The 20,676-nt window shown below is 43.2% G+C and overlaps 1 protein-coding gene across 1 annotated transcript; it reads left to right on the top strand.

Moving 5' to 3' along the window:
• Nucleotides 1–1,930: 1,930 nt before the first annotated feature.
• On the top strand, nucleotides 1,931–11,394 carry si:ch211-213d14.1 (uncharacterized protein C11orf53 homolog). The gene is made up of 5 exons (XM_040006354.1): nucleotides 1,931–2,198; nucleotides 3,074–3,174; nucleotides 7,855–7,894; nucleotides 7,993–8,300; nucleotides 10,031–11,394. Exons 1-5 carry the CDS (start codon nucleotides 2,039–2,041, stop codon nucleotides 10,460–10,462), a joined length of 1,041 nt encoding a protein of 346 aa, XP_039862288.1. The 5' UTR covers nucleotides 1,931–2,038; the 3' UTR covers nucleotides 10,463–11,394.
• The last annotated feature ends 9,282 nt before the right edge of the window (nucleotides 11,395–20,676 follow it).

Genomic DNA, 20,676 nt, shown 5'->3' with positions numbered 1-20,676 from the left:
TCAGCTGCTAACTAAAGAAGTGACCTTCCTTTCATATCAAAAATCCTTGAAAGAGTAGTTGTCTTTCAATTGCAGCATAACTAAGGGAGGATTCAGGGTCACCTGGTCCAGCCCTAACTATATGCTTTGGCAAAAAGGAAAGTTTGAAGCCTAATCTTGAAAGTAGAGATAGTGTCTGTCTCCTGAATCCAAACTGGAAGCTGGTTCCACAGAAGAGGGGCCTGAAAACTGAAGGCTCTGCCTCCCATTCTACTTTTAAATACTCTAGGAACAACAAGTAGGCCTGCAGTGAGAGAGCGAGGCTGCATCAAGGTCTCCAATTGTCTTTTAATGAAACGGGTGGAAAAGTTGTAAAAGTAACAAGTTTCAGTCAAAACTGAGCTGAATCTAATGGAAAACTAAAACACTGTCAGTACAAATGCAAATTTGAAATCCTCAGGCAATGAGAAAAGCTTTACATATTTGAAATGTTGCTTTAACTTCCCAAGACCTGAACTCTTCCACAGCAGCATTTTTAATATCTCTTTGATATTTGGTCACATTGGAGCCCGATGGATGTAAAAACAAAGAATTACCAGGTTTTTTTTCCTTATTTTTGTTTTTAAGAAAAATAAGAGCCACATATGAGGATATTCGTTTAAAATTTCGATAGAACAGTAGCAGTATAATGTCCTCGTAAGTGGATATCAGGCCCTTGTAGAGCAAAATTCAGTATTTTGGTCTAAATAACCCAAAATGTGACGTCCACATATGTGGACACCAGGTCCTAGGAGGTTAATGTCGGGCACTTTGTGCCGTGCAGAACAGTGGACAGTGTGCGTTTGCTTAGTGTGGCTAACGTTGGTATTATTGTGTGCAGAATGTGGTTCCAGTCACGTGGTTATTTACCAGAACACTCAGCTGAAGTACTGCAGGACCACACTGGTTAGCGGGCTTGTCACAAGTCTACAAGTCTTACTTGACATTTTTCTTTCTTACACCCGGGGGGGCTGCAATGATTAGAAAGTGATAGATGTAAGCATTTAAATGGATCTGTACAACGTATAAGCACAGTCTTTTGTTAGACCAACAAAGACTTTTTCGAAGCTGCTCCTCTTGAAAAAACTTGTATAAGCTGGCTTTATTATAACGTTGTGGTCAGGTGTTCTTTACCTGTGAACAGAGACCGGCTCTACCACACAACAGGCTAAAGCAGCATCATCGTTTTTGTTGGATAATACTGGAGCTTTAAGGGCAGCCCAGCACTGTGGCACCAAGTACAGCTGCTGTCACCACATAAAGTCACACTGTGTGTAAGACCTGTGCATCCAGAAACCTTTACTGTGTCAGATATTAAACGTCGCAGGGATCACAGTGAACACTCAGACGCAGCGCTGGTGTCTCTGAGGACTGCATGCAAATCCAAGCTGGCAGAAGTTGAGCCACTTTAATGTTTAGCTAGTTTATCTGACTGCTGTCTGTGTGATTATGAAGTCATGCACATCAAATGTAACCAGGTTTATCCTGTAAACATCACACAGTATGGGCAAATTTTCATTGACAAGTAATGAACTGCCAGCGTCCCAATCATACGGCAGACACAGAAAGTTTAGCAGAGCAGAGAAGGTATCCTCCTCTTTTTAAACACCAGGTCTAGACCACTCAGGGTTTTATCCAAACACAGTGAAGGCTTCACACAAAAAGGGGTCATTATTTTTCAGTTATTTGTCTCAGGGAGCCCCAACCATTTATCAGCAGGTGGACATCGCAGGATTGCATCACACACCTGCAGCTAGAAATGAAGAGCAGCAAAAAGAAAATATGGAAACAACGTATCCTCTGGAACTGTGCTGATGACAAATGGCTGAGGGGAGGAGCGACTGAGCTGCTTTACAGCCTCTCTCACTCCCATGCTCCTGATGCTTCCTGCCCCTAATCTTGACTGCAGATGCAAATAGTCTAAAAAACGTCCCCACCAAACATTTGCATTTAAACAAATAGATAAAGGTCATTTTGAAAAGCTGCCTCCTCATGGTTGCAGTGTGAGGTGGCATGTTCCATGTGTCCCTGCCCTCCTCACAGCCTGATTAAAGCTCCTATTGCAGCACGCCACTCAGTATGGTGCTGCACTCCTGGATCTAGCTACTACAGGCAAATACAGCAGGGGGAGAACAGAAAGGCCTCTGTGTGTGCGCGCATCAACAGCATCATGGACACAGGTAAGTGTGCTATTATTATGCTGTTTTATACATAATGGAAATGTTGAAAAATGTTTGGTTTTACTTTTACAGTGTATGTCGGGTTTTTTAAGGGTTTGTCTGGTTTTGTGTGAGATCGTGACGGAGGCTTTTATTTGAGTGGGAAAAGTTTCTTCAAAAAGTTTCCTGCGCTGATATTGATGAAGCTGCTCGTGTGTGACACGTATCAATGAGGACTAAATGTCTAGTTTTAAGAAAACTCTACAGATGTGGACACGAGGAGGTCATTTCTAAAAGGAAAAAATAACCTCCTCCAAAGAAGAGTTGATATTTTCAAGAATCTTATGTTTGTGCAAAGTTGGGCCTTATCTAAAGGATCCATTCAAAAAGCTGGGGTCTTTTACATAAAGATTTTTGCATGCAATTTCCGTTTGCATAGTAAAGTTTGCATTTTCATTGAGTTTCTACCTCTGCTTCCCAGGAATGTGACCAAATCACACCAACACACACGTGAGATTTGTAGAGGACTATTTAATATATGACACGATGTGCCGCCATGATGCTCGCTGCCATCGCCTGCCTATTCAGTCGTGGCGCTTCTTTGCAGTGTAGTCGTTCCTCAGTACCACCTAAGCCCTCTGGAGTGTTTGCTTATGGTGAGGTTTTGGCAAGAGTTTGTAGTTAATTGCCTCTTTTTAGAAGTCCATTTGCATTGACCAAACCAAAGGCAATTTCCATGACATTTACACACCAATCCCAAAGAGTCATTCGCCTATATGCATAAAACTGTGAAGCATTCAAATGACCACACATTTGTGGGAATGGATGAAAATTTGTATGACGTTGTGTTACAAGTTGAGCTGCATCACTCATGTCTGTGCTCTGTCTGTCTGCAGAATATTCTAAGAGAGTGTACCAGGGCGTCCGAGTGAAGCACACGGTCAAAGACCTGCTGGCAGAGAAGAGGTCCCGGCAGACAAACGGACCCAGATACAGCGTGAGCACCACGTCTTCTAAACCACCTGTCTCTCCCTGCTTTACTTTCCTCTATCAAGCCAAACGGCACAGCTGACCTTCTCTTAGCGACTGGGAGGTTTTCTAAAAACAAAAAAACTCCTCTTGTTTACATTGAGGCTCGTTTTTGTGCGCTAACGATCCACGGTGGATCCTTTGACCACCTGTACCTCGCTTGCAAAGCCATTCTGTAAATAGCCGAGCACTGTGCGTGTAGAAAGAGACACGAAGCACAAAAACTCATCCTAACCTCACAAAGGAGCGCTAATACAATGCCTGCAATGCTGTAGGCCATGATCTCCCAAAAAAGTCCACAAAAAGGTGGAGGCAGGGTGGAGGGATTTGAGGTGGACAGGTAGCACAGAGAAACAGAAGAAAGGGCCCGTGCAGGAGACTGCCTATGCAAAGTTTGATCCGTGCACACCTGCCAGCCGATATTGTCCTGCGCCGTGATCAGGCCACAGACAAACCTCCTATTGTTGTCTCAGACACACACTTTCTCACACACATGCACACAGAGAAATCAGGCTGTGCTTCTGTGCTTTAGACGCCTGCTCGCACACGCAAGACTGCCTTTTTATTTTCCACAAACCGCCTGTCAAAAGGCTTTTACAGGACACTGTTTGTTTTCTGTGCTGGCACGTCCACGCCATACACTCGCTGATGGCTCGAGCAATGGAGGAATTATGTCAGACAACATTGGAAGATGCCAGCAGACGTTTCCTCTATCTGCTCCAGTGCGGTGCTCATTATAACATTTTTGGCACAGGTGTACTTTTGTGTGTGGGTGGGGGTGGGGTAAATTCCTAGCACGTAGGCTGACATTATCACAGACAGAAATTCACTCTGTCGCTGGTTCTTAAACTCTTTGTGTGGAGGCAGAGCTGCCATAAAAGATTAAAAGTTTAGCTTCATTTGATGCTGAAGGACAGGTTGTTAACAACAACAAGAAACTAACAGAACTATTTAGTCTTAATCAGAGCCGAGATGCTGTTTAGATTGTGTTGCAGATGTCCTGTGACAGCAGAAGAAGGCGAGGAATAGTCTGGATTTTATTTAACGTCAACTAATTTTCAATCAAAACTGAAAATGGGAACAAAGTAATCAAAACAAATCAAAGCTGTTATTAAAAAGTGGTGAAGAGCAGCTCTGCGAGATTGGGCATCGTCTCAGAAACAGACGACCTTAATCTAACGAGCTCCACATCCAAGCTGTGTGGCTACCGCACACAAGTGTGACAGACTGTACGCTTTTGTCAGGGCTCGGTGAATCGACGGGAGCTCCAGAAGCTATCTTCTTGCTTTTATTACTTCCCTTAAATTTGAATAACAAGCTAACACCTGTGGCATCATTCCAGTTGTTTTTTCAGTCCATCAGCATTTTCACTTTTTTGATATTCCAAACTGAATCGAGCGAAGCCTGCAGGCGACGTGAGCTGTGCACGTCACACACAGGGGCAGGGATAGCTCAGTAGGTAGAGTGGTGGCCCCATGATCGGAAGGTCGGGGGTTCAACTCCACTGAACAGCTACCCTGAGGTACCCCTGAGCAAGGTACCGTCCCTACACACTGCTCTCCGGGCGCTGCACTGGTGGCTGCCCACTGCTTCACTGGGTGAATGGGTTAAATGCAGAGGAACTATTTCCCTATGGGGACTAACACACACACGTGTAACATGGCTCGCTCTGCTCATGTCTATCAAACGCTCTTCGTTCTGGCCTCGTCTTTAAGCTCCCCCACTCTCACAGCCACTCCAGCATCCACCCGTAGGCCACATTTACTCATCACGTATATGCACAATAGCATACTTGTGATGTGATGAGTTTTATGACTTCCTTGAGAATCCCAGAGTCTGATGATGATGGTAATAAATCATTTCAAACATAAGTTGTCTGATGGGAAAACGTTCAACACACCTTTGTTTCGTTTAATACAGCTGAGCAACCGTTCTTTAGACAACCAATAATCCACCAAATCTCCATACATCGTCTCTTTAAACTAACGTTTGGCTACTTTTTGTTACAATATTTATCTGTTAGCCTTAGCGCTCCAAATCGCCTGTCCATGTTCGATTTAAGCATTTTTCTCATTCATTTATGAATTTTAATCCATCACTCTTGGTTAACAATTTATTCCAATAGTTGTCCATTACCTGTGGCTAACTGCCGGCTCAGGTGATAGGACGTGGTCAGTGTGTAGTCCCTGAGAAACAGTTGTTTGGGGAGCAGTTGGCCTTTAATCCCACAAACTTTATTTAACTGTGGACTCTATAGCTTATTGTTACATGTTATGTTAGCATGTACAATATACCACAGCATGTCAAACAATAGTCTCCTTTGGAGACAACGAGGCGTGTAAAAGAATCTTAGTTGCTACCTCGGCGTTCTGTTTTCATGGTCAAATGTGGTATTATGCAATCATTGGGCCAAAAGAATACAGCATGGAGGCAGTATGACAGGCCATTGTCTGCAGGTCTACAGTCTGCTTTCAGTGTGGGCTTTACTGTGTGTTTATAAATGATGGTTGTAGAGCTAATAATGCACAGAGGCACACAGTAACTAAAGCCATTCCCGTCCTTGTGTTGGCTTGCGCTGCCTTTTACCTGGGAATAAAAGGCCATTGAAAGATAAGAGCAAACTCTGACCACAGTCTCCTCATGTTGGGACAGCCAGACAGAAACTATAAAGCTCTTACACCATTTCACATCAGCAGCTTCTCTTTTCTGACATGTTCTGTCGAGCTAGCGTGTCCAGACATGTTGCTATTACATAAATGAGCCTGGGAACAAATCAAAGTGTGACATGATGCTGAAGAGACATCGCGAGGTGTACCGGGGTGAAAGCGCTAATGCTAACAAACAACACAAACTCACTCTTTGTGTGTGTGTGTTGCACGAACAACATGCAGGAGATGCTACAACACAGTGCAACATGCTGGATAAAAAGCAAACAATGAGCCAGGAAGAAATATGGATCAAGTTTCTGTTTAAAGTAGGAAAATTTACACAAAACAGTTGTGCGTGTTCAATTTTAAAAATATGAAATGGGCTGTTTTAAAAATATCATTGTGTAACATATTTTGCATAGGAAGGAAGAGCTTTTCTGCGAAAAACAAAGCTAAATAAATCTATCGTTAGTCAACGCCACGGCACAAATACGCACACTACCTGACTGTCTGAGCTTGAGCGAGCTGATTTCCATAGGCAGCCTTCAGAGATGCACTGAGCCATACCTGGGCCACATGAGGAAGTCTTGGCACTGGCAAATCACATTCAAATTTAACCCTCAAAATTTGCGTGCGTCCCAGCTGACATGGGCTTAATATCAACTCTTTCATGTTAGCAATATGCAAACCAGAGATCCTGTCCAACCTTGTCCTCTGTGTCCCTGCGCTGCAACTCTCTGACACGAATCTGTGTCTGCTTTTAGAGCAGAAACAAATTGCAGTGCTGTGTGGTCAACAACATCCAGAGGCAACCGGGTTCTTCTGAGCCTCCAGTGACAAGCGTACCAAAGATGACACAGCAAACAGGGCCGCGTCATACATGGTGAACACTGGATACCAGTGATGCAGGTCCATCAGCAGCGTGACTCCAGACTTTGAAATCCTGTCAGATAAACACTTGTGTAATATTTCACATTAGTGCTCTAACTGTGGTGAATGACCAACAGTGTGTGAGTCCTTTAATGCTACGCAGCGAGTAAGAGATCTTACTGTGTTTGCAGCTTTGTTGATTCTTACGATTCTTATTTTGCTCCCTCAAAGGTCTCGTCTATAATAAAAACTACTTTTTGGCCTAACTCTGTGCTTTGGACAAAGGCGGGAACACAAACTACACACTCTGGGTTGGGCTTACGGTTGGGGTTGTCACAAGTGTGGACTTATGGATGAAAGGGGCTGTTAGCATGTTTCATGCTGGTAACACCACAGTTAGGTCAAACTAAAAGTAAAGGTCTGTCTGTCCGAATAATGAGTGTGAAATTTGTTTGGAGTTTAAATTTGAGGACCTTTACAAAGTGCTCTGTAATATTGGTGTCATTGACTTATTTTCAAGAGTTGTCATCCATTATTTTAGGTTTGCTGGTCTTCCTGCCTCACTGTGCTCTGCTGCTGACACTTTCTGTGTTATTTGTATCCGTACGAACTCAAGAGGCCGTTTCCCTGTTGAAGAGCAGTTATTGACTCGGGCTTACAGTAAGGGCTTAAACATTAAGCCAGTGACTGATCCCTGCAAACATGATGTCCAGCGTCTATCTCAGGCTGCATCTTACATATCACGTGGAGACGGGTTATAAATAGAAGCATTTATGTCTGTTTTGGTCCAGCTGCAAATTCATACAAGGCTGATCTGAGCAATCGCCCTTAGCACCAGAGAAAATCAAGACCAAATACACATTTGTGTTGTAGGATGATGTTTCATCCTTCCTTCTTCATTCATCATCCCGTGACATGTCTGGGTTTGTTTTGTTTTTTTGTCAGCTGATATGTTTTAGGGCCAACAAACATCTGTTTAGAAACAACAACATTTGCTTCTAAGATAAAAGTGTTGTTGTAACAGTGTTAACTGCTAGACCACAGGAATCGTTTTCAACAAAGAAGACAAGTATCGGTGGAACTCCATAATTCATATATAAGTAAAACCTGGAATGTCTCTGTTTCTGCAGGGAGGATCAACCACTCCGCCATCATTCGTCCAGATGCCAGGTGAGCGTCCTCTGACCGAGTCTGCCCCCTGAGACAGAGCAGGGTGTCTAGAGTCACTGAGTAATAATGATAAAGGCATTTCTGCTTCTCCACTTCAGGTGCCCACATGCTGCCCAGCTACTATGGCATAAGAGGACGTTCCTTCATCTCTGACTCAGATTTCTGCCCATCCACCAAGCAGTTCTCCCCTGATGTCTATTCCTCCACCCTTGGGGGTAAGCCTCTAGGCTGTGAGCCCTCCACCATGAGCAGCTACTCCTCGCTCATAGACAGCTACTACCCAGAAACCTTTGGTGACTACCGCAGCGCCGCCACCTTCTCCAGCTCCGGCGGGTCCTTCCTGCCCTCGTCAGCACTGTCCTCCCTGCTGCCGCCCTTTGGAGGAGAGTCCTCGCATCTGTTTCTGGTATGAATCAGAGTGACGGTGGCACGCTGACAAAACAAAGCGCATGTTCAGAATCACCATCGTGGATTTAAAAACGGCAACACAGAAGTTCAGCGTACCTTTTTAGTTACTGTGAAACATAAACATATACTCTGCGTGATGTTCACATTTTTCAAGTGTCACCCAGCTGACCGACAGCTACAAATGTTCCTGCAGGGCTCTGCGTGTACGCAGCTCTGATCATAGTCTCTGCATGCCTGGTATTTTCAGTACAAAGTTCCTGTTGTTCTTCCTTCACAGCTGAAAGAGGAAAGTTTAGAAGCTGTCTGCTTTATTTGCCAAGCTGAGACCTCCGTAGTCTCATATTAGCTTCAGATCAACTTTATCAGTGCAGACTGATTTCCCATCAGCTCCACTTATGTTCAGTGTGAAAAATGTTTCTCTGTTTTGAAGAAAAATCAGTAACTTTGTTCTGACAAGCTAATCTGTTAACATGGCGAGGGACACGATGCTGCTGAGTGTAAGAAGACTCAGAGCTCGAGGATTTCAACGATACCAAGCTGCAGTGAAGAGCAGGAACACGCTGAGACAAGGGGAACCGAAAGAATCAAGTTCTATTGGTTATTTCATGCATTTGTATTTGGACTTGCTACATTTAATTTAGTTACTTTAGTCACTAGTGAGATTACATTTTTTAAATCCAGTCTACACAGCAGGTGCGACGTTGTTAAAGAGAATGCTCTGTGATCAATAACATTAGGCTCTGTTAGTGTCTGAGCTGTGAGTCACTTCATGCTTTCACTTTAAATAACTGTTGGCCGACTAATTTTCCATATGCAAAATTCTTTTCCTTTTATCGTTGTTTGTGTCGACCCCCTGAGATTTATGTGTTCACCGGGGTCGGGGTTAGGAACTGCTGCTCTACAGGGCCAGCTTTGACACTTCAGCTGAGAGTACTCGATTACAGTGAAGGACGTTCTTCTCGTAGTGGAGCATTTTTAAATGAGCAATCTTTCCACCGCAGTTCGAGATGAAAAAAGTTCATTTTTTATGTGACGTTTTTGTTTGACTGGTCACTGACTGCACAGCTAGAGCCAAGAGCATTCAGCACAGGACAGTTATGCTAGCTGTGCACTGCTGTTTAAAGAAAACTCTAAAATATAACAAGACTAACAAGGACATTTAATAAGTGGAATTATTGATAATCTTGCGGAGCTATTTGGACCCTAAAGTCAAACTTTTAGCAGCAGTCACAGAGGCGGCGTGGCACCGATGACCTTCATAGTACGCCTGCCTGGTCGTCATCCTAACTGCACTGATGGCGTGTATGGAAGTTTTTAGAGTGAAAAACAGACATGCTCCTCGTTCAGCCACATTTGCAGTTTGTGCTCTGATGTTACATTTTTGTACACCATTGGACAGGGTGGGCTGTGTGCCTCGACCGGACTGCACAGAGGATTCTAGAAAAGCCAAAACCAAAACTGTATTCATGGATAGATCACAAATACACTTCAGTTACTGAGGTCCATTTAAAGTCCGAGTTCTAGAGTGGTCGAGTTTGCATGTCGGCAGAGGCTTTCAGATGTGCTCGCAGGGCAGGAAAGTGAAACAAACGTAGTGAAGGAAATAATGCGACACTACAGGAAACGCTCTCGTTACAAAAGGTCTGCTGTGATGTTGGGGACTTTGCACTATCTGATGAGGAAATAAATGACTGATTCATCCTTTCCTCTGCTGTCTTCCTGCTCCAGAGAGACTCGTGGGAGCAGTCTGAGCCAGTATCTCAGGTGGAGGCTCTGTGTCAGGACAACCTGGCCTCCGTCAGCGTCCCACCCTCCATGCCCAGCCCCGAACCTCCAGGGAGCCCCTCCCAGTACCGCTCTCCAAGCCGAAGCTCCTCCCTGGGCCCCGTCTCCAGCAGCCAGCCCTACACTCTGCACTCTCTGGAGGATGTCCACTATCACCCTTTAACCTCCACCAGCACTTACCCCACCACACCCTCCTCCTTCCCCTGCCCCCCCTACATGAGCAGCCCCGTCACAGATCTGGTGACCAAGATGGTGACGGAGGAGGCGGCCGACGGCCACGGCAGCCTAACCCCCGGCGCCGAAGCTCATTCCTCCTGGGCTAAGGAAGAGGGGGTGAGCGCCTGGTCGCCCTATGAGATTCGGAGGGCCTACTGACTGAATTCAGAAGATTCAGACGATTTTACAGACACTGATGAACTCAACACTCTGCTGTAAATTCTTTGGGAGGTTTTTCCAAAAAAATTTCAATGTCAATTTGCTAAAAATATTCAAATTTTAAAGTGTCCCTGTTGTGCTCATTCCCTGTACCCTTGCACTTTGTGCTCAGCTCTTCATTTCACCCTCAGTTGGAAACACGCTGTGTTAGCTGCTGTCTCTGTGAGACCCTTCAAAAGCATCTGGGTGTGATGAAAGTAAGACAGTGCTGAAATGCTCTAAACCGCGGAGTCGGAGCTGCTCGATGAACAATGTGGTAAAACCATTTCTTAATTACTCCAAGCATCTGAGCATATCCGACAATATATACATCAAGAAATATGACTGTACCCTCGTATCTGTTAACCAACACATTTATCTGTAAGACAGCGAAGCTTAGCCACATCAACTGCACACTTTGCTGGCACTGAAGGGGAGAGGCTCAGGTGGCTGAGGGGAATGCAAGGCTTTTCATTTGAACTCGCTCCAGGTGTCACATAGTGACATAGATGAGCCACAGAAAAAAGAGTGATGAGGTTCATTTTGAAAACCACGTGAACAGAAAAGCCAGACAGGGGGCACACAGGGGCACTTTAACCTGTTGGTGGCCTCATTCTGCCAAAGGTCCAGTCTGACTGTAGAATAGCACGATTTCTTTTTTTTACCACTATTTCCCGTACGGTGTGGACGTGATCACAAAGCATAACTTAACTTATGAGGCTGGAGTTAAAGAGCATATACCAAAGCAAGGATAATGGCTTTGAGGGCGTATATTCTGAGGATTTTGTTTTTTCATAATGTGTGAACATGCTGCATCTTAATCATTGTACCCTGAAGGTTCCTGTAACTTCAGGCTGTAACTGTTATTAAACTGCAGTCTACTGCCATTTGTACGACCCGGCTAAGTGTGGTGCTTGAATGCAGAGGTTGTCTGGATTTACTGGGAATGAAGCAATTGTGATGCTTCCCTTCTGTTCAGGTTTATTTATATAGCTTCAAAACACACTGACAGTCACCTTAAGACTCTTTATACTGTAAGGTAAATACCCTACAGTATTCTGGAGAAAGCCCAAACGACCCCCGTGAGCACTTTGGGGAGGAAGGGTATGAGGGAAGGATAAACAGCCTTTTAACAGGAAGAAAGGCTGATGTGAGCAGATGGGCGTGAGGGCAAAGAGAAAAGAAGAACGAGAGCATAGGCAGACTGGGCCAAAGCTTATGGACACAGAAGACTGAAATGTGGGATATAAACAGGGAGACAGTGGCGTCATCTCGGTGCATCACATGAAGTCCTTCGGCAGTCTGAGCCTATAGCAACATAATTAAGCAATGTTTCAGGGTCACCTGATACCTTTGTCAAAATGGAAAGTTTTGATCCTAAAATCCTAAAAGTAGAGAACATGTCAGTCTCCAGCACAGCAGGAAAGACGTCTGAGAGAGGAAAGCTCTGCCCCCCATTCTGAGTGAGCAGCTCTCAGTCTGAAGGCACTATGAAAATATAGGACTTTTGGATGTGATAGGGCCTCATTATTCAAGGCTTTGCAGGATTTTAAGAAGGATTTTTAAATTCCCGGTACTCTCACTGCAGCACCTGAACCAACTGAAGGCAACTTTCAGAATAACCTGATGTTAACGACTTAGTAGTCCAGCCTAGAAATAATGCATGCATGAACTAGTGTTTTAGCATCACTCTTTTTACAGATAATAGCAATCCTGCATATTTGTTCAGAGCCCGTCGAAGGACATGATCTGAAAGTTCCTCACAGTGTTGCTGGACATCAAGGTAATGTCATCCAGAGTCTAGTTCTAAGATCTTTAGGGCCACAGAAAATAACCTCATTGTTTTTTGGATACAGCACAAGGAAACTGTAGAACTTTATGTCTCAAAGTCACGGCTGCAGTATGAATAACTGATATGTGTCATCTGGCTTCAGGTAGGTGTTTGCTGAGCGGGGGCATTCCTACTATTCAATGTTATTTCAGGATATAATACTATAAATCTTTTATCATAAGCTTTATAACTGCATTATGGTTTGTTTGTTTTTCAAATATATATAACTATATATTATATAAAAAGATGTTTTTATATTTTTAAAAATGAAAAATGAAACCATTTTTGTAACATTAATTATCATTATAATTTAAACACTTTGACTTATGACTGTAAATACATGTGACAGGGTAGACATCTTATGATGTTAACACATCAGTGAACCATTCTGAAACATGGAGAGAAAAAAGGCTGTTGAAATATGTTTTTGTAGATGATTTCTCTCCAACAATATATACAACTGTAAGTCACATAATTAGAGGACCAATAAGGGGACCTATTTAGCAGGATTTCCATATGAGTAATAGGGAGGATTTATTTGAAAGACTTTAAGCATTAAAAATGTGTTCATGGAAAAACATCCAGTTAGTGTAGAAAATTATGTAGGTATGTATGTAAAAGTACGTTTTTCTAACAACATGCCAAAGAGAAGCACGTATAATGTGAATAGTATTGGTCCCAGCACATAACCCTGTGGGGTGAGTAACTTCTGTGCATGAACAAGACTCCCCGTTTACATGCACAATACGGAGTCTGTCAGACAGACATATTCAAACCATTGCAGTGCATGTCCTTTAACACCAACAGTGTAGCCTCTGAACTGGATTATTGATCAGCCAGCTGTTTTCTATCTATTCTTTCAATAATTTCTTAAATAAACAGGAAGTTTGATATTTGGCCTATACTTAGCTAAGACAGCTGGATCAAGTAAAGGCTTTTTAAGTAGTGGTTTAAATACAGCCATCCATATCCTGTGAACAGACACAAAATGATTCAATTTAAAATTGTAATACTAATTAATGGTGAGACTTCTATGAACTGTCTTGTTGGAACTGTGCATAATAGACATACTGATGACTTTCTATTGAATGCAATTCAGGTTTATTTATATAAACTGCCCAATCACAACAACACAACACAACAGTTTTATATTGTAAAGTAACGACCTTACAGTAATGCATAAAAATATTGAAGTTAACTCCAGAAAACTGATTACAGAGAAAGAGTCTAAATGAACATCTGCGGTTAGTGAAGTTGCTATGATATGTCAGTGAAATGACTTTGCATACATTTTTCATAGAAAAACAGTTTTTTGTGTATTTTCCAGTTCATGTACAAGGCTAAAAGTCAGGCTTTCAAATAACTGTGTAGGTATGTAGGTAGTGGCTGGTGCCCGGCAGGGGTCTGCACCTGTTCCCGCTTCTCGGAAGAAGGCAGCCGAGCCGGAAGTCGGAGCATGCGCAGCCGGCAAAAACCTACACAGCAAAAACCGGAGGTCACTGTGCCGGCCGGTCCAGCGGCGTCCACGCCCAGAGGCTAGCGCACCATCTGGACTTGCCTCGCTTCCGCCAGAGACCATAGGGAAAATTTATGCTATGTCTTATAATGATACTGCCTAGGGGAAGCATGTATAGTGTAAACAGAATTGGTCCTAGCACTGAACCCTGTGGAACTCCATAATTAACCTCAGTGTGTGAAGAGGACTCTCCATTTACATGCACAAACTGGAGTCTATTAGATAGATATGATACAAACCACTGCAGCACAGTACCTGTAATACCTACAGCATGTTCTAATCGCTCTCATAGGATATTGTGGTTGGCGTATGGTTACATTGTAACCTTTGTTCTCTGAGTGAGAGTCTATCTCCCCGCTCCATTACATATTCCATATGTACGGGGTATGACCCCCACTTGGTTGTGGCGTATGGATACTTCTTTAAGACACTCCGGCTAGCCTAGCCACAGCCCACAGCTTACGTATAAAACAGTTGTGCAAACGTGACACCGATGATAGTTTGATCAGACCACGTCTCCGAGTGGCCTGAAGGTGGAGAAATAATCTCTCACTCAGAGAGCCAAGGTTACAATGTAACTGTATGTTCTCTATCATATGGAGACTATCTCTCCACTCCATCACATATTCTATATGTACAGGGTAACTATGTAAGACACCCCACTAGGAGACAGTGCAACCGAACCCAGAGTGAACGTACCAACTTGTACATATATACACTCCACCCCAGTCATGGCCTCGCCAGATGCAAAGGCCGAGCTGGGGGGCGGAGGCAACAGTCTGCAGATGCAAGACTGGCCCGAGCCGGTCCCACAAGACGCAAGGACCGCGATAGAGCGGCCGCACAAGGACAGCCCAAAAGACGCCAAGCCGACCGCCAGGAAGCATAGCACACCGAGCTACCAATGGGAGTCCCGCAGACAGAGAGTCAGGCAATACGGCAGGGGAGCACAGGCTACTAAGCCACTCGAGCACAGCAGCTAAGCTAACGGACTTGCTAAGGGAGATAGGGGGCTGGGGGGGCAGCGTCCAGGGAGGCTACCGAAACAAGCTCCCACAATGGACACCACTACCACTATCACACACACAGTCACACAGTACCACATGTAAGTACTACCAGTCAACCGCACATGCACAAACAAACAAGTGGAGATCAAACAATCACCGGTGTCACCTTTGCAAAGCCGTTTTATCTGTAAGCTGTGGGCCGTGGCCAGGCTATCCGGAGTGTCTTAAAGAAGTATCCACACGCCATGACCAAGAGGGGGTCATACCCTGTACATATGGAATATGTAACGGAGTGGAGAGATAGTCTCGATATGATAGGGAACAAACGCTGCACTGAGGTCTAGCAGGACAAGCACAGAGATGAGTCCACTGTCAGAGGCCATAAGAAGATCATTTGTAACCTTCACTAAAGCTGTTTCTGTGCTGTGATGAGCTCTGAAACCTGACTGAAACTCTTCAAATAAACCATTCCTCTGCAGATGATCTGTTAGCTGTTTGACAACTACTCTTTCAAGGATGTTTGATATGAAAGGAAGGTTGGAGATTGGCCTATAATTAGCTAAGACTGCTGGGTCTAAAGATGCTTTTTGAGTAAAGGTTTAACTACAGCCAGGTTTGAAGGCCTGTGGTACATAACTGATTATTAGCGATAGGTTGATCATATTTAAGATCGAAGAATTAATTAATGGCAGGACTTCTTTGAGCAGTTTTGTAGGAATGGGGTCTAAAAGACACGTTGATGGTTTGGAGGAAGTAATTATTGAAGTTAACTCAGAAAGATCAACTGGAGAAAAAGAGTCTAACTTAACATCAATGGTACTAAGAGTAGCTGTAGATAATATTACATCTGTGGGATGATTATTGGTAATTTTTTCTCTAATGATAAAAATTTTATTTGTGAAGAAGTTCATGAAGTCATTACTAGTTAACGTTAAAGGGATGGTTGGCTCAAAAGAGCTCTGACTGTTTGTCAGCCTGGCTACAGAGCTGAAGAGAAACCTGGGGTTGTTCTTATTTACTTCAATCAGTGATGAATAGTAAGATGTTCTGGCTTTGCGGAGGGCTTTCTTATAAAGCAGCAAACTATTTCTCCAGGCTAAATGATGATCCTCTAAATTTGTGACACACCATTTCCTCTCCAGATTACGAGTCATCTGCTTTAGGCTATGTGTTTGAGAATTATACCACGGAGTCAGGTACTTCTGATTTGAGACCTTAGTTTTCACAGGAGCTACAGTATCCAGAGTCGTACGTAGTGAGGAGGTAAAATTATTAACAAGATAATCGACCTCTGTTGGAGTAGCGTTCAGATAGCTGCTCTGCTCTGTGTTGGTACAGGGCATTGAAGATGATAACAGTGGGTGGATTATATTCTTAAACTTAGTTACAGCGCTTTCAGAAAGACATCTACTTTGATAAAGTCTACTCTCCACTGCTGTGTAATCAATTATTGTAAATGTAAATGTTATCAGGAAATGATCAGACAGGAGAGGGTTTTCAGGAAACACTGTTAAATGTTCAGTTTCTATGCCATATTTTAAAACAAGATCTAGAGTGTGATTAAAGTGGTGGGTGGGTTCTTTTACATTTTGAGAGAAGCCAATTGAGTCTAATAACAGATTAAATGCCATGTTGAGGCTGTCATTCTTAGCATCTACATGGATGTTAAGATCACCCACAATAATTATTTTATCTGAGCTCAGAATTAAATCAGATAAAAAGTCTGAGAAATCAGACAGAAACTCTGTGTAAGGCCCAGGTGGACGATAGATGATAACAAGTAAGACTGGTTTCTGAGTTTCACAGCTGGGGTGGACGATGTTAAGCATCAGGCTTTCAAATGAATTAAAAGTCTGTCTTGGTCTTTCATTAATTAATAGGCTGGTGTGAAAAATTGCTGCCACACCGCCCCCCCGGCCTGTGCTTCGAGATTTCTGGTAGTTAGAATGACTCGGGGGGGGGGGGGGGGGGGGGGGGGGTGTTGATTCATTTAAACTAACATAATCATCCTGCTGCAACCAGGTTTCTGTAAGGCAGAGTAAATCAATTTGTTGATCAATTATTAAGTCATGTACTAACAGAGACTTGGAGGAGAGAGACCTAATATTTAATAATCCACATTTCACTGTTTTACTCTTTGGTTCAGATGTGGATACTGTATTGTTCTTTCTTTGTAATTGTTTATGTTTAAGTTGTTTGTTGCTGGTTTTTAGTTTGTTTTTTGTCTTTTTGGGAGCTGACACAGTCTCTATGGAGATGGGTTTTTGGGGGGGGTAGCAGGAGGAGAGAAGCTGCAGAGAGGCGTGTAAGACTGCAACTCTGCTTCCTGGTCCCAACTCTGGATAGTCATATTTTGGGGGGTTTAATAAATTTGTCCATATTTCAAGAAATGAGAGCTGCTCCATCCAAAGTGGGATGGATGCCGTCTCTCCTAACAAGACCAGGTTTCCTCCAGAAGGTTTGCCAATTATCTATGAAGCCCACATCGTTTCTGGGACACCACTCAGACAGCCAGCAATTTAAGGAGAACATGCGGCTAAACATGTCACTCCTGGTCTGATTGGGGAGGGGACCAGAGAAAACTACAGAGTCCCACATTATTTTGGCAAAGTTGCACACCGATTCAATATTGATTTTAGTGACCTCTGATTGGCGTAACCGGGTGTCATTACTGTCGACGTGAATTATGATTTTACTGAATTACTTTTACCCTTGGCCAGCAGTTTTAAGTGTAAGTATTAATTAGATAAGAGGAACAGACCTGAGAATGGCTCTGTACCAGATGGCATTAAATACTGCTGGATCAGTGACAGGTATGCAGGCATAGGGCATTTAAAGCTTTATACCTGCACAGTTTCTGTATCACAAGCAATATGATATGTTTGTATGTCATACTGTTGCTGTCACTGTAACAGTAGTGGAACCAGAATATTTTTGTGTTGGTGACCAGAATGAGACCATGACTGACATTTGGTTGGGACAGACACTGATTAGTTGTTCATTCTTTTGGTCACTCACCCACTCTTTCTCATGAAGGCATAGATGCTCAGTGCATCATGTGGATTCGTGCTAACCTGTTCTGGGTTAAGCTGAATTGATGCCATGGCCAACAAATTCACAAAAGGGTTCTGCTAGAAAACCAGTGGTAAAAGGATGGAACTTTAGTTTGAGTGCGTCCATTGAACCGTGATGGGCTTTACCCACTGGCTCTATCTGGTAGCAATGGCAGGGACATGGAAAAAGAAAGACGGCAATGAGCAGGTCATGGATTAAAATCTGTGGGAGAATTCAGCAACAGCAAAGATGCCCGTTATTACAATAAAAACAAAGCAACGATAGGGTTTGTGGGCAATTGGTTTCATTTAGCTTTAAACAGTTTTTATGTCCTGACTGTTGGAGTTATCCACAAGCAGCAGACATCATGCTGATTAATATCTCACAGGTAATAACGAACACCCTACAGTTGTTAAAACGTTGATATAAATATCATTAATGCATCATTGTATTGCAAAGCTGTGTGTGATGTTAGGAGCCCATACACACAGCGCTGTGGGAGAGTGTGACTTCTGTACAGAGCGTTGCTGGTGTTGCTTTCCAGCCTCTCCCTCATCCCCCCCTTCCCCTCCGTATCCAGTGTCCTACTGAAATAATTCCAACTGGCCTCTCCTGACACTGTTCCTCAACCCACTGCTCCACCCCATCCCTGCAGTGGAGCCATAAACCACACCCGTCCACACTGTGTATTAAATTGTGTTTGAATCCAGTGGTCTTTTTCTGGGTGTGAAGCATGTGTACTGTTTTAATTCACTATTTAAAAATATTATATTATTATATTACAATGTGTTTGTATATAAACGTGTCTAACACAAAAAACCCAAATCAAACCTGCCATGTTCCTGGGTCTGACCCAGTGTTTTGTGTTTAATTTTGTTGTTCTTGCTTGTAGTTTGAGTCACTGTGTCCTCCGTGTGTTCCACGTGTCATATTCAGTCTATTTCTCAGTGTCAAGTCTGCATCTTTGTGAACTGTCTCATGTTTCCTGTTTTATTTTGATAGTCCCTGTCCTGTGTGCAGTGTGTCTGGTTTTGCTTCCCCTTGTCATGTTATGCCTAAATGATCCCAGCTCTGTCTCTCCTGTCTCCAATTCCCTGATTACTCCGGTGTGTATTTAAGCCCCGTTTTCTCCTTGCTCTGTGTTGTGTCGTACCCTCATTATGCTGTAACGGCCCTGAAAAGCTTAGAAATATGGTATCTAAGCAGATTCTTATTCTGGATGGCATTACCTTGGCCTCCAGTAACGCTGTGAGGAACCTTGGAGTCATTTTTGACCAGGACATGTCCTTCAACGCACATATTAAACAAATATGTAAGACTGCTTTCTTCCACTTGTGCAACATCTCTAAAGTTAGAAATATCCTGTCTCAGAGTGACGCTGAAAAACTAGTTCATGCATTTATTACTTCCAGGCTGGACGACTGTAATTCATTATTATCAGGAAGTCCTAAAAACTCACTGAAAAGCCTTCAGCTAATCCAAAATGCTGCAGCAAGAGTCCTGACAGGGACTAGAAAGAGAGAGCAGATTTCTCCTGTTTTGGCGTCCTGTTAAATCCAGAATTCAAAATCCTGCTCCTCACATACAAGGTCTTAAATAATCAGGCCCCATCTTATCTTAATGACCTTGTAGTACCATATCACCCTATTAGAGCACTTCGCTCTCGCTCTGCAGGCCTACTTGTTGTTCCTAGAGTATTTAAAAGTAGAATGGGAGGCAGAGCCTTCAGTTTTCAGGCCCCTCTTCTGTGGAACCAGCTTCCAGTTTGGATTCAGGAGACAGACACTATCTCTACTTTTAAGATTAGGCTTCAAACTTTCCTTTTTGATAAAGCATATAGTTAGGGCTGGACCAGGTGACCCTGAATCCTCCCTTAGTTATGCTGCAATAGAAGTAGGCTGCCGGGGATTCCCATGATGCATTGAGTTTTTCCTTTCAGTCACCTTTCTCACTCACTATGTGTTAACAGACCTCTCTGCACTGAATCATACTTGTTATTAACCTCTGTCTCTCTTCCACAGCATGTCTTTATCCTGTCTTCCTTCTCTCACCCCAACCGGTCGCAGCAGATGGCCCCGTTTTTTTTTTTAATCAGAGAGAGAAATTAACTTCCTAGATGCAGGTTTTTTTGTGGGCCTTGCAGATCGACCAAAAACAAACCAACAAAAAAGATACAGTGAAGCATTCAGTGTTTGAGTAAATGTAAAATATGATAAAGCAAACTAAAATCTCACACAGGAAAGTGACAGAACCCAGATCATGTGGAGCTTTGTACTGAGACACGCTTAAAAGAAATCTCTTCAGTGTTGTGAAGGAGAAAAAAATCCAGGTCATGTCTGGTCTAATCACATGGTTCATTTAATACTGTCGATACATGGTTGCTTTAATCATTCACTGCACCTGTTTCTTTATGATTCTTCTATTGTGGGGTTTTTGTGTGTGTTTATGCAGAATTAAGGCAGTTTTCTATTTTCTTTCATTGCAGGGCATCTGAACTCTCAGGGCCACCGTACACAGCAAAATCTCCAGTGTTAAATTAACACTGGAGATTTTGCTGTGTAGCTGGGCTGTTGGATACAAAATATCCTAATTTCATGCTGACTCTATCCTACCTGTGGGTAGGATTTGGGTACAAAAATGTCTTTTGTTTGTTCTTTAAACATAAAATTTTAGTAATTCATCCTGGGATGAAGTGTGTGGAGGGCTGAAGCCATCAAAAAGAGTCTGATAGGAAACAAACCACAAAACCAAAAAACATTCCATGTTC

This window comes from Simochromis diagramma, unplaced genomic scaffold (genome assembly GCF_900408965.1).
Source record: "Simochromis diagramma unplaced genomic scaffold, fSimDia1.1 OVJJ01000024.1, whole genome shotgun sequence".
Classification (NCBI taxonomy): domain Eukaryota; kingdom Metazoa; phylum Chordata; class Actinopteri; order Cichliformes; family Cichlidae; genus Simochromis; species Simochromis diagramma.
The sequence above is the reverse complement of the archived record's forward strand: the minus strand, read 5'-3'. Positions and strand labels throughout refer to the sequence as shown.

Coding starts and splice junctions, on each gene's coding strand:
- si:ch211-213d14.1 (XM_040006354.1), top strand. CDS start 2,039: ATGTGTCCCTGCCCTCCTCACAGCCTGATTAAAGCTCCTATTGCAGCA. Junction 3,175..7,854: donor CAAACGGACCCAGATACAGC/GTGAGCACCACG, acceptor CTGTTTCTGCAG/GGAGGATCAACCACTCCGCC. Junction 7,895..7,992: donor ATCATTCGTCCAGATGCCAG/GTGAGCGTCCTC, acceptor TCTCCACTTCAG/GTGCCCACATGCTGCCCAGC.